Source organism: Archocentrus centrarchus, chromosome 9 (genome assembly GCF_007364275.1).
Source record: "Archocentrus centrarchus isolate MPI-CPG fArcCen1 chromosome 9, fArcCen1, whole genome shotgun sequence".
Taxonomy (NCBI): Eukaryota; Metazoa; Chordata; class Actinopteri; order Cichliformes; family Cichlidae; genus Archocentrus; species Archocentrus centrarchus.
In genome coordinates, this window is record NC_044354.1 from 17,858,996 (window position 1) to 17,873,043 (window position 14,048).

At 41.5% G+C, this 14,048-nt stretch overlaps 1 protein-coding gene across 3 annotated transcripts in view; it reads left to right on the forward strand.

Moving 5' to 3' along the window:
- The window catches only part of slf1 (SMC5/6 complex localization factor 1), a 34,276-nt gene that overhangs the window by 14,241 nt on the left and 5,987 nt on the right, over positions 1-14,048 (forward strand). For 2 of the 3 annotated variants that reach the window (XM_030736939.1, XM_030736940.1), the window contains exons 16-17: positions 5,685-5,777; positions 7,932-8,114. The exons of the other annotated variant lie outside the window; for it this stretch is intronic. In XM_030736939.1, coding sequence (XP_030592799.1) covers positions 5,685-5,777; positions 7,932-8,114 — 276 coding nt within the window. The remainder of the gene's footprint in view (positions 1-5,684; positions 5,778-7,931; positions 8,115-14,048) is intronic. 3 annotated transcript variants of the gene reach the window in all.

Sequence of the window (14,048 nt, forward strand, 5' to 3'; positions counted from 1 at the left end):
TTTATTTCTGCTGTAAAGTTGGGCATTTAAACATGGAAACATGGAATAAGCAGACATATATCCACTAAAACGGTCTCAAATTTTTCTCGTTTTGTAGCTTTTGACTGTATCGCACTAAAGTGTGGCGTACCGAGCGGTCATACAGTAAAGTTTGTCATGTTATCAGGGATTTAATGACTTTTGTTTGTGTTGGCTTGAGCATTGCTAGTTAATATAGTAGTTCAAAAATGGCATCTTTTTTTATAAAGACCATTTAAACCGCTGTCCATATGATGGACACTTTTTACTGCTTGGCAGCCATTTACAGGATTTCTCCATATGACTTATAGATTTATATTCTAAGACTAAGTGTTCATAACACAAAATATGGAGAAAAGATGAAGACAAATTTGTTTCTGTTTGTTTGTTTTGGTGATTTACAGCGAATTTATTAATTTTGCCTATGCTGTTTGTCTGAAGCAAATAAGATGCAGTCCAAGCCAAAGTAGATGAAGCTTGTATCTTTGCTCGTTATTATTGGAGACATTTTGTATTTCTGTCTGAATATTTCCTGCTGGCAGAGGGGGATGGCATGGATGTTGCTGGCCAGTGGTGTTTTTGACTGATTTAATAGAGCCGTCCTACATTTACCAGGGGAATTTTGAAATGTTTAGTGCCAGTAAATTTATCTGAGGCACAGTGTAAGAAGCAGTAATCTTCACTTGGGGAATTATTTTCCTGCCATTGCTTTCAGAGCAAGCAATAGTAGTAGTCTTGAGATAGTTTTAAATATATCCAGTAGCTGGCACAGAAACACATTCCTTACAAATAGCATTGTTACAGGCTTCTAGCGGCTTTTTGGTCCAGGGATCAGCAGGCCAAGCAGTGCTTTACAGGAGTGTAGCAAGCAGACTGAGGGATATAAAGAGCAACACATACATTTAACTTTTCTATTAAAGTGTGAAACGGGGGATTTATAGAAGAGGACAGGCGGATTTATCCTTTCCGTGCTTGTAAATGCTGAGCATGCAATTACCCCTATAATAGAGGCGTTGTGTCCAAATTGGAGCCATTAAAGTGATTTAACAGTGCGTGGATTGGCCCTGGCATTTGCTGGGATGTGTACACACGGGGTGTAGTGGAATGGGTGTTTAATCACAGCGTTTTAGTGTTCAGTAATAGCAGAGCAGCCCATGTAGAACACTGACGTGCCACAAAGTATAGCTTACTCATTAGGTACTGTAGTTTGGGTGTTTTTTTGATTTTTAGTTGGGGAAATATTGGTTTGCTTTACTGATTGGCCTTGTTACTGAAGCAGAACGTGTGCAACAACCAGGCTGCCTTCTTTATGATGTCATGCCTACAAACAACTGATGTTTAATGTGCAGTGCAACACATTTTCAGAATAAAGTTCAAATTATTGCTACACAGTCACTGCATACAGTAATTTAACTTGTCTGAATCGTATATTACCTGCTGAATATTTGCCAGAGTTTTCTAATGCAGTTGTTGACAAATTATGTGACAGTTGCAATGATTTTTTTTTTTTTGAGCAGCGTTCAAGTCCAAAAGCAGTTGTTTTTTTTTGTAATTGTCCCTGTACACCTCCGCACTGGATTTGAAACGAAGCAGTCAAGATGTGATTAAAAGTACGGAGCCTTCATTTTGTTGTAATGTCACGTTAACAGTTCAGAAGTTACAGCCATTTTTTTCTCATGTTCCTCATATTTTCACAGGATCAAAGGTAATTGGGGGGAAAAATATAACTGTAAATATGAAGGTTTTTTTAATAGTTGGTTGTAAATTCTTTGTAGTCAATGGCTGCTTCAAGTCCAGAAGCCATGGACCTCACCAATTGCTGAGTTTCCTTCCTTTGGATGGTTCTGCCAGGTCTTTACCTCCTCCAACTTTGCAGCATTTGACTGAACCTAAGCCAACACTTTTTAAAAAAAGGAAATTATGCACTTCATATTTCATCTCCATCATCAACATTAATTAGAAACCTGGGTGCTTTTGCCCATGCCGAAAACCTCTTCCACCGTGACAGACGATGTGGTGTGTTTTGGATACTGAGCCCTTTCCGTCCCCCTCCATACTTCCCATCTACTGCGCTCAAATGCAGAGGCAAAATTAGGAAAATGATGTTGCTGTCTTATGACCCAACTGTGCACAGTAAATGACCACTGAAACATAATTATTGCATTAAATTTTACGGTGCATCTTAAAAAAACTAAATATGAAAACAAATAGAATCCCAGCACTCGCTCATTGAATATACACTCACTGGACACTTTATTAGGTACGCCTGGCCAGTACTGGGTTGCATCCACTTTTTGCTTTCAGAATTACTTTATTTGTTGGTGGCAGAGATTCAACAAGGTGCTGGAATTATTCCTCAGATATTTCCGTCCACATTGACATGTCAGCATCACACAGTTGCTCCACCTTTTTTCAGCTGCATCGATGATGCAGCTGTTCCACCACATCCCTAAGGTGCTCTATTAGATTGAGATCTGGTGACTGTGGAGGCCATTTGAGTACAGTGAAATTATTGTCATGTTCAAGAATCCACTTTGAGATGATTTGGACTTTGTGACATGATGGTACACTGCGGTCATAAAGGGATGGAAATGGTCAACAACAATACTCAGATAGGCTGCCCAGTTGGTACTTAAGGGGCCCAAAGCGTGGCAAGAAACTATCCCCCACACTATTACACCACTAGCGGCCTGAACCATTTATACAAGGCTACAAGGATGGATCCATGCTTTCATGTTGTTTATGCCAAATTTTGATCCTCCCATCTGAATGTTGCAACAGAATTTGAGACTCATCATACCAGGCAGGGTTTTTCCAGGGTTCAGTCATGGTGAGCCCGTGTGAATTCTAGCCTGTTTCCTGTTCTGAGTTGACAGGAGTGGCACCCAATACTCCTCTGACCTCTGACATTAACAAGGCATTTTCACCCAGACACCTGCTGCTCACTGGATATTTTCTCTTTTTTTTGAGCATTCTCTATAAGCCCTAGAGATGGTTGTGTAGGAAAATCCCACTATCAGCAGTTTCTGATGTCCTCTGACCAGCCTCTCTGGCACCAACAACCAAACTATGTTCAAAGTCACTTAAATCACCTTTTAAGCAGATCATCTTGAGCATGTCTATGTGTCGACATGCACTGAGTTGTTGCCATGTGATTGGCTGATTAGATGAACAGTTGTGCATCTAATAAAGTGACTAGGGGGTGCAGTTCATAATTTTTTGATGGCCAAGCCAAACATGTTTTTTGTTTTGGTTTGTTTGTTTGGTTCCTTTACCACTTATCCAGTAACCTCCAGTTAGGTCCATAACTATTTGGATGGTGATAAAATTTTTTGCAATTTTCCCCACGGTACACCACCAGTGGGGATTTTATTTCAAATAAGCCAAATGCTGCAAAACCTACAGCTTTAATGGAAGAGGTTTAATAAAAGTAATGAATTAACTGTTCAGGAATTACAGCCACTCTTACACAAGCAGTTTTATTGCCAAGTGAAGCCTGTTCCCTCATTATCCCATTATAAATTAAGACAATAACAGATCTGGAGTTGATTTTGCATTTGGTATTTCACTGGAACTGTCAACACAAGGTTCAAAGTCTACAATCAAGACACACCTTCATGAATGGAAATACAGTGGGTTTACAGCAAGGTGCAAACCAGTAGTTACACGCAAGAACAAGGCCATATTAGACTTGGCAGAAAAGAGAAAAAAAAAAGTATGGAAAATAAAAATAACAGCTCATGGTTTGAAGCTGTCAAGCATGGTGGAGGCAATGTTATGGCATGGGTATGTATAGCTGCCAGTGGAACTGGGGCACTAGTGCTTATTAATGATGAGACTGGTGATAGAAGTAGCTGGATGGATTCTGAAGTGAACAGTGCTATACTCTCTGCTCAGATTCAGCCAAATGCTGCAGAACTTCTTGGATGGTGCTTTGCAGTGCCAGTGGATAATAAGACAAAGCAAACTGTAAGAGCAACCCGAAGAAATGGGATATTCTTCAATGGCCAAGTCAGTCACTTGATCTTAATGCAATAGAGCGTGTTTTTCTGTTACTGTAGACATAACTGAAGACAAAGAGATCCACAAACAATAGCAACTGAAGGTGGCTGCAGTAAAGGTCTGGAAGAGCATCTCAAGGGAGGAAACACAGCATTTGGTGATGTTCAAGGTTTCTAGACTTCAGGTGGTCACTGACAGAAAAGAATCTCATCCAATCTCACCCTAACCCTAACCCTTACGAACAGTCATTTAAGGATTGCACTTCAATCACATCTAGACTGATTGATTTAAAACCTTCTGTAGTGGTGTACAGGGGGAAAATTACAAAGCTTGCTTCATTGTCATAGCACTTATGGACCTGTATAAAGAAAATGCACAATATTTATCTGTGTTAACTGTGTGTGTCTGAACTGGATTTAATCAGCAATGAAAAATATGTGCATTTCTTTTTTCCCTGTGTTAAATTTTGTGTGGAATCCCTAGGTAGAACATAAATGATCCTTTTTTTTTTTTTTTTTTTTTTTTATTCCATTCTTCAACCTTTCAACTATTGTGGATGGCATTTAATATATCTCTGCAGCCTCAAAGACATTTCCTGGAAGAAAGGACTTCTTCCAAATGAATACGAACCAGCATTCTCAATATTTTGCCTGCACGCTTTGAAATGCAGGAAACCGTTTTGCTCTCCCCTTCACAGCTTCTCCCCCCCCCCCCCCCCCCCCCCCCCCCTATCCACCTCTTTTTGCCCCACTCTTTGCTCTGTGTGCGTTGGAGTGGAGCCCCCTGTACAGGCATGACGTCCTGGGGAGAGCTAGTAAAGCATTTATTACAGCCTTTGCAGTTCTGTGTTATACTGGCAAGCTAAGAGCCACTCATGCTTGGCCTTTAACTTCTCTCTGAAGTTCAGCCATACATGAAAAGAGGGGGCTCTGGCCCACTAATTTATTCCTGATTTAATATTGTATCTGAAATAGTGGTAGATACAGTGTAGATGAGGAAAAAAAAGAATGGGTGGAATAAAATTGTGTAAAAATGTAAATAGAATCTTTTGAGAGCCCCCCCATTTTTTTTTCCCCCACTAGTAGTTTGCTGATTAAATATCACGTGGTGACACTGGCAATGCCCAGCAGAGCTTTTGAACCTAGGCTCTGTGAAGAATCGTTTTCGAGGCTTTGTGCGAGGGCTGTCTACCATAACTTCCTCTTAAGTAACAATATAGGGATGAATGAACAGGAAGCGAGACTACTTTTTTCACCACTACATTCATTTAGTCGCCAGCTGCCCTGATATTAACTTTGTTGGGCATGGGGCGTAAGTGGACAATCTCTCTCTATAAATAAGGAAAAAGAGCGCGGAGAATTAGCCCAACTCTCCATCTTTAATTTTTTTCCTCTCGTTTTTTTTTTTTCTCTCTTGAAAGATCTCCCCCCTTTTCTCATCACTCCTCTTTAATCGCAACCTCATTGGCGGGTCGCACTCTTTTTAGGTCAGGGACTTTTTTGTGTGTTTGGTGACATTTCTGTGGTATTTAATTGGCGTATTCACCATATGGAGGGGGACAATGGGAAAGACATCAGGCACACCCTGATTTTGGATTCCTCTCTTCTCTTCCGCCTCTTCTTTCTTTTGGGTGTGTTTGTCCGTTGTGTGCGTCCTGGTCGAAGGAGAGACCCTCCTCCACAGAGCTTGCAAAAGGAACCAAGTGGAAACGGTGCATCAGATTCTGGCGCTTCCTGGCACAGACATCAATGTTAAAGGTAAGACTTTTCCCGCTTTCCCTTTTTTTCTATAACCTCTGTCTCACTGTCATCTCACTTCACTCCCACTGTTTGCTCTGGGGTTTTGGAGAGCGATTAACACTGGAGGGGGGAAAAAAAAGAGAGAGAGAAGGAATGGAAGCGTGTGCGCGTCATCATGATTGCGTTTAACCTTTAGCTAAAATTTAAAGGGTGTGTCTAGTAAGAGCAGGATGGGTTTGGAGTCTCAGATTTATAGATTTATGGCCACTTTGCTAAGTGAATCGAATCCCTTTTGATATTTCAGAGTGACTTTCTTTAGTCCCTTTAGGTCAAATATAATGACTTGCCCTCCTTTTATGGAAATGTGCCGTTTTTAAAGGTTTCTCTGATTTTGTAATCACCCCTTAATAGTAGACTAAATTGACTTGCATCTTGGTGGTGATGGTGATGGTGGTGGTGGGGGGGGGGGCGTAAGTCCAAAATGTGATCAAGTAGAACTACGGGCAAAATGGTAAAATAACTGCCACATTACAGTTTTATTCAAAAAAGAGGCCTGATGCTAATTGAGTCAGAGCATGTTAAGTTTTCAGAGCAAACAGATTAAAAAGATTCGTTTTTTGTTGTGTTCCTTAGAATGTTTCTTGAAAATGTTGATTTTTTTTTTTTTTTTTCTCCTTTATTGAGGTACATGTCAATTATCTTTGACATGTACCTCAACAATGATTAGCAATGTATTCATTGCACAAAAAAAATCATTTTAAACTAATGGCACCATCAGTTAACTCATGTTGGTCTTCTTTGCCTGTGGGAACACATAAAAGTCAAGAATAGCATTTGGTTTCTGAAAAGTGTGGGGAGCATTGTTCCTCCAAATATCTGCTGCTAGTTTGTTTGTGAAATGGTCAGAGCTGACCATCATCTTAGCCATGAGAGCGTGAGTTAGCCCCTTCTTACGACAGTCTTTAATCTTTTATTGTGACATGAAGTTTGACATGACTCAGTTTTTAAATATGAGCTGTTGGATATATACACAGTGGGGGAAATAATTATTTGATCCCCTTTTGAATTTGTAAGTTTACTCACTTACAAAGAAATGAACAAAAAACACATTACATAAAAGTTATAAATAGATTTGCATGTCAGTGAGTGAAATAAGTATTTGATCTTGGCTATTGCTTGGCTTTTTTTTTTTGTCAACTTGAAGCTTCAGCTCCCATCCACAGATTTTCTGTTGGACTGAGGTCTGGAGACGAGCTAGGCCCCTCCATGACTTTACTGTATGCTTTATACTTTGTGCTTCTTCTTTAGCCACTCTTTTGTTACCTTGGTGGCATGCTTTGGGTCATTGTCATGCTGGTAGACCCATCCATGACCCACCTTCAGTCTTCTGGCTGAGGGAAGGAGGTTGTCATCCAAGATTTTTACGGTACATGGCCCCATTGGCCCCTCAATGTGGTGAACTCATCCTGTACACTTAGCAGAAAAACAGCCCCAAAGCATAATGTTTCCACCTCCGTGCTTGACTGTGGGGATGGTGTTCTTTGGATCACACACAAGAGTTTTATTACTTCAAATACAGCGAGGCAAGTTGATACTAGAGAGCTTGATTTTTGGTTTCATCTGATCACAGCACTTTTTCCCAAGCCTTCTCTGAATCATTTAGATGATCACTGGCAAACTTAAAACGGGCCTGTACATGTGCCTTTTTGAGCAGGGGAACCTTGCACTCATTGCCATGCAAAGCAGTTTATAACTTTTATGTAATGTGTTTTTTGAGCTGATTTCACTTCTTGTTAGCCACATTTTACAGAAGTTATTAGATAGATTTTAGCTTTTTGCAAAGACCGTATCAATAATATGTAGCACGCCTTGCAAGCAATAGCTAGTAATTTACATGGATAAGCAACAGGTGGATGAAGGTGGCTGTTGCTAGAAACCCACGCTCGAAAGTATAATGGCACATGCCTTAAAGTTGATCGGAATTAAAATTTAGGACTACAGCTACATTTGGAACCCCAGAAAGTACGTCACAGGTTGTTAAATTTAAATTTCTGGTGAGGTGTACAACAGGCTGGATATTCTATACTGGGATTAACTGTTTTTCTCCATTTCATTTGGCTTTCCTTTTGAGTCAGCATTGTTTATGCATCTGTTTCTGGTTTGATTACATAGACCATGCAGGCTGGACACCCCTGCATGAGGCATGCAACCATGGCAGCACTGAGTGTGTGGAAGCTTTGCTGCATCACCGCCCTGCTCCTGTGCTTAATAATCAGGTAGATGGAGTGAGTCCACTGCATGATGCCCTGCTAAATGGACACATGGACATTGCCAAAATGCTACTGGAACATGGAGGTGAGTAAACTGTAGAAGTGCACACAGATGCACTGCTGCAATTTATCTTTATAATAACTTCCCTCTGGTCTACATGTCCCCAGTGAATCCCCCCCCCAACCCCCCACTGCTTAGGCAGGGGTGTTCCAGATTGGTGCGTGCCAACTTTTCATTAAGCCGCTAAGCACTGATATTTCAATGCGAAAACTACTATTAACTAAATAAAGGAGAAATGAACCAGCTTCAGAGCATCAGGACACTCTCAGAGTAAAACATCATAGAAATATTCTGGCTGTGTGTCAACCACTTGCGTGATCATGGAGATCTGAATTCCATACAGTGGTAAGTTGCGCGACTAGTTACTAAAGACCTCTCTGAAGTGCGCAGTTTGTTGGCTTTTGGTTTGATGACTTTGCAAGTGATGTTGCAGCTGCTGTAATGGGTTGACAGAAAGGAGCAGCTGCACTCCTGTATAAAAAGATCAGTCCTAACCCATCAAGGTATCATTCACAAGTTAGGACGTACGGTCTGTGATGCTGTAGAACTCGTTGCAGAGCCAAGTCATTATCACATCGGTGACTCAAACTCTGAAAGTCTGCTGCTGACGATCTCAGCAGATAATGTCTGTTTTCCAAGTCAGATATGTAGGAATCTACTGTAGCAGAATATTTAATATATTTTTAAATTTACAGCATTTTGTGTGGAAAGGGGATCTAATTCTGGCAGGTTAAACTGTAATGTTATGTTTGATTGGATCCTCTGTTTCTGAAGAGGAAAACATGACACTGAGAAAACTGCACGTAATTTCATTTAAAAAAATATGTTCCAATATTCTTTTACATGCTGTGGTTTTATGTTTATGTTTCTGAAGTTGTTTAGTTGAAGTTCATAATCCCCCCCCCCCCCCCACAAATCACACCCTAGTTGGAAGTATTCATGGTGGTGACATCTTGAGCGGTGAACTTCAGTATCTATACTTTCGAGTTGGCTACGGCATTGCATTGATGAACTAGCTTGAGAAGCATTTTTCTAATCAATACCACTGATGGATGGATTAACCAGTGAATGTAAATGCATCCACTCTTCTAGCAGCTCACATATTGTGACTAGTATTAAGCAGCTATAAATATATTAAAGTAATGATAAACTCATTTGTGTATCCAGGTGCATATATTAGGTTTGGCCAATGCTTTTAATCAGCACAGGTTCACATTGTTGTTGTTGTGAATAGTAATATCAACATTAGTTATTTATTATTATTTTTTTATTGTTAGCATTGAAAATTTAACACAGGATTAGCTTTAGTACTTTTTTTTTTTTTTTTTTTTTAAACTCAACATCTCCAACAAATTTAGCTGTACAGACTGATGATCCTGCTTTAGCCAAGAGAAACTTTGATTCCAACAAAGCGAACAAATGTAGCCAAGCGTGTCAGGCAACTAAATGTTGTGTTTGACGTTATTTACAAGGCTACAGTTTTATCTTAATTACCCTGCCGGTGGAATCAAGGGCCCTGTTGATGAGAACGCTTTAAAAAGAGGCACTCCACCAATGTTCCACATCGATTTCAGTTTATCCATCACATGCGATACTATTTAGCCCGTAATAGCAGCTGTTTAATTTCTTCAGCGTCTCTGTAGCGTGCTTTCTGCAATTTGAAAAAAAAACTAACCTCATGATGGGCTCATTTGGGCATTTTATGACAGAAAGCGTCTGGTGCACACTGGGAATCATGAGTTTGAAAGACAACAAAAGATATTTGCCCAGTGTGGAGGGTCTAACTAAAATGTGCCATTAATTTGGACCACCCTATAATGTTTAAACTTGGGTTGTGTTCTGATTTGTTACCTGCGAATATTTTTATGGTGGTCATTGTTTAAGTAGTTTAATGCAGACATGGCAGGAATTTTGATATTTTCTAATATGCTGCAAATGGCAAATGTTGTTTGGTACAGAATCCGAATTGACTCTGGGGCCCAGAAACTGTAGCAGTTGTCCTCTTCTTCACTGTATGAATTCTAGATCATGTGCACCCATCTCTCTCTCTCTGCCCCCACTGCTAACCTTCATAATTCACATGCAATCCGGCGCTGCAGTATCTGTCCAAAGCGATTACAGCATCACCTCGTAAGATGTCTGTTAACGTCTTTTTGACAAGATTAGAGGAGTCAGGGTGCGCCGCTTGCGAAATTCACATGCAGGTTTTTGTGGAAATGTGTCACAACAAAAGTAGTTTGTGTGTCTGCATGTTTGCGTGCCACATGCAGTCTGAGCTCAGTAGGGTTGAGGTGAGTATGACGGGTGTCGGAGCTCAGGAGAGGGTGGCATTGCTGGTGGTATGGCAGGCGGTGACTCGGGAAGTAAGTGTGTGTGTGTGTGTGTGTGTGTGTGTGTGTGTGTGTGTGTGTGTGTGTGTTTTGGGGGGAGGAGTGATATTTGCCAGCATTGAACCAGTCCCCCATGTAACATACCTCTGCTTCAACTCACTTCTCAGTTTGACTAATTATAGTTAATTTGATTCGACTTTCCCATTAACACATGTACATATTCTGTCCTCAAAAAATAAATTAGACTGGGATTGTTTAGTCCCGGAGAGGAAACAAGAGAGCACTCCCCCCCTCTTTTTTTTTTTTTTTTTTTCTTCCTTCCTCAGTAACAGCAGAGAGCGCAAATTAAAAGAGGTCAGATGAAGCAGCTATCTGTATCTATAAAATTGGAAGCGGGTGTGTGTGTGTGTGTGTGTGTGTGTGTGTGTGTGTATGCAGCAGACGTCTGGCTTTAGTGTCTAGGCCAGGTCTTGTTGCAGGGACCAAACAGAACAACAGCAATGAAAATTTTCTCAATTTGAAACACCTGGAGGCTCCTACATTATACTCCTTTTCCTCACTCAGTCTCTCCTGACTGTTTGCTATTTCATCACACCTTGATGGCGGGTTGTCTAAAGGCTACAGCAGGGAGTTGGTGAGGAGGTGGTCCTCTTGACTCCAGGCTATATGGTCTCCCAGGGTCTTTTTTCCATGATCTCCATCTGGTTGCCATGGACACCATCAGTAGGCCTAGGCTCCCCACCCCCCCGCCCCCTTCTTTTTTAGATTCTTACGTCCATGCTGTTAAATGCGGAAAGTTTTGGCTTTGGGGCCTGCATCCTGCCTAGTTACCATAACCATCTTTATATTCTTCTTCATTCCAATTTTTCACTCTAAACTCAAGCAGGACTTTTGTGCTTGTGGCTGCATTTCCAACACCCATACATCAGACTGCTTTTTAGAATTTTGGCCAGGTACACTTGCTTCACCATCCCATGATAGGAAAACAGGCTAGTGGGCCAGATGCATCTCTATTTATTATATTCCTGTGTGTTTTATTCTTCTGAGCGTATGCTGCATTTCCTGAAACTATTTTTTTTTTTTTTTATCGAGCCATTCACCCTGTTGTCCTAGTTGTTTCCAGCAGACAAACTGAACCTAGCTGCCAAGGTTTTGGTAGGCCAGAGAGGGCAATACTGACACTGGCACACCAACAAAGCCTTTACTTGGGAGTGATCTCACCCCTTTGTAAGCCTGTCTGCTTGGAGGCCTGTGTGTGTGTGTGTGTGTGTGTGTGTGTGTGTGTGTGTGTGTGTGTGTGTGTGTGTGTGTGTGTGTGTGTGTGCGCGCACATTTTAAGGGATGAATTGTATGGGGGAGAAAGGGATAGATCCCACCCCCTACCAACTCTACCTCAGTCCCTCCAGGCTTATGGAGCTGGCAATGAAAGGATGCCATGGCTGAGGGCAAGGCTGACACTGCTTTCTCCCCCCTCCTCCTCTCGTTGCCCAAGGCCGCCCCACATGACCCTGTGTGTGTGTGTTTGGCTTGTTTTTACACCGTATTGAAGTGTCCTTGGCTATATATTTTGGTGTGTGTGTGTCTACATACGCAAACCATTTTCCTGAATCTCAAATGCTTTAATGAGTGTATGTTTGCTGTTGCTCCTCGTGTCCCTTCCTTCCTCAGCTGGTAGAAATGTTATACATTTTGCAGGGTGGCCATGGCAGCCGGTACTCCTGATTGGAATGGAAAATGACCTGGAGCCTTTAGTTGTGCAGTTCAGACCTGGCACACACGCACATAGAGGAGGCGTGTCGGTTAGCAAAGAGGGAGGAGAAATAAAGAAAAGGGCTTTTAAGCTGTCACCACACAGCCCCGTGACCGTAATCACTGATGGCGTCCTCTAAATACTCCCCACCACGTTAGTAAGCGCGACTAGTCCACCTCAACTTGTAAACACGAAGGAATTCTCACGGAGAGATTAATTTAGATGGTCGAAGAGGAAAGAGTGTATAAGTTAAAATAATTGTTCAGCTTGAAGTATTCTAGGATGCTTCTACTCCAGTTATTTGCCTTAAGTTGGGTTCAGAGACCTCGGAGAAGTTGCTGCATGACTGCTTCTTCAATTCCTCTTTGGATTTTTGTGCATGTCTTGGATGCGCACAGACACACACACACACACGCTAGATCCTGTGATCCCGGTAGATATTAACGTGAACTAGTGTTTGTGGAGCAGAAAGATGTCATTTGCTCAGTGGCACAAGAAACACACAGTCCCCTTGGACAGCTGTTGTCAGACGTGGTTTGTCTGTGTCTATCTTTGTCATAGATACGCGTGCGCACACACACACACACACACACACACACACAGGTAGTTGTTTAGACACACTTGGACCTTTTCACTGTCAGCACGGTAAAGAAATAAATAAAGTTCACTCTGCTCAGCACTTATTTCCCCGTGGGTCCTGAACTGGCAACTGTGAGGAGCTGAGCTCTCGTACTATTAGAGGTGAAGCTGTGTTTGGAGCCGTCGGCTTCACTCCGGAGTGTTGATGTTTCAACTGCAGGTTTCTCCAGGCTGTAGTTCAAGGACTTCCCTCGCTGGGAATTCTGACTAGACTCTCCTTTCTCCTCTCTTCCTACCTGTCTCTTATTACCCCCCGACACATACGCAGACTCACACATACCTGTGTTTTTGTGTTTTTTCTGGGGGGTGCCAGGGATCTCTTCCCGATAATTCCTCGGTGTTCTCCAAGAGAAGGGTGCGACCCCTTTTCAGAAAAACTCTGCTTTATACGGATGAGGGCCAAAGATGTACCAAGAATATGGGGGGGGGGAGGTGATTTTGAGATTTGCCAGCAAGTGTTTCTTTCCTGCTATTTATGCCCAACACCACTTATAATATACAAAAGCACGTTTTGCCCTTTTTGTTTCCCTTTTTTAAACAGCTTCAGTATTCAGTGAGCATGAAAGCCACTGAGAGCTAGCTTCTGTAAAAAGAGAGGGCAGAGGCCAAGGAACATTAAACTTTCTTCCTCTTTTTTTATTTATTTATTTTTTATTTTGCTTTCACCTTGCTTTCACCTGCAAGGTTCAGGGTTTATTTGAAAGGACTACATGAAGGCGTGGACAATTAATTTGTAGGTGTTGAAACCATGCTCTACCCAACTGCAAACAAGGCTGAGATTCAAGGTTTAGTTCATTCCTTTTGTTTGTTTCCAGGCTGACTGAAAAGGGGGGGGGGGGACAGCATGGTCACAGGACTACATGATTTTTATTTATTTATTTATTTATTGTTGGCCATGAAGATTGCTGTCTTTCCCTGTGCTCCAGCCATGAACTTAAATCATCATACAATCCACGAAAAAAATGTTAGCACCCTCTTTTTTTTTTTTTTTTCCCCTTCCCCTTGCAGCTTAAATGAAAACGTTGAGCTACGTGCTCAGGGAGGAATTCAATGGTATATTTAAAAAATATGTTAATAAAAAATACAAGCACTTTTTTTAATGTATTTGAAAGTCATTAACAAGAAGGTGACAAAGGATGCTGAAAGGCAACAATGGGTGAAGTTTAAACTTGGGAAGAATGTGTCATAATGAAAGCTGACACATTCAACAGAGGTTGAACGCAGCCACACAGATGGAGC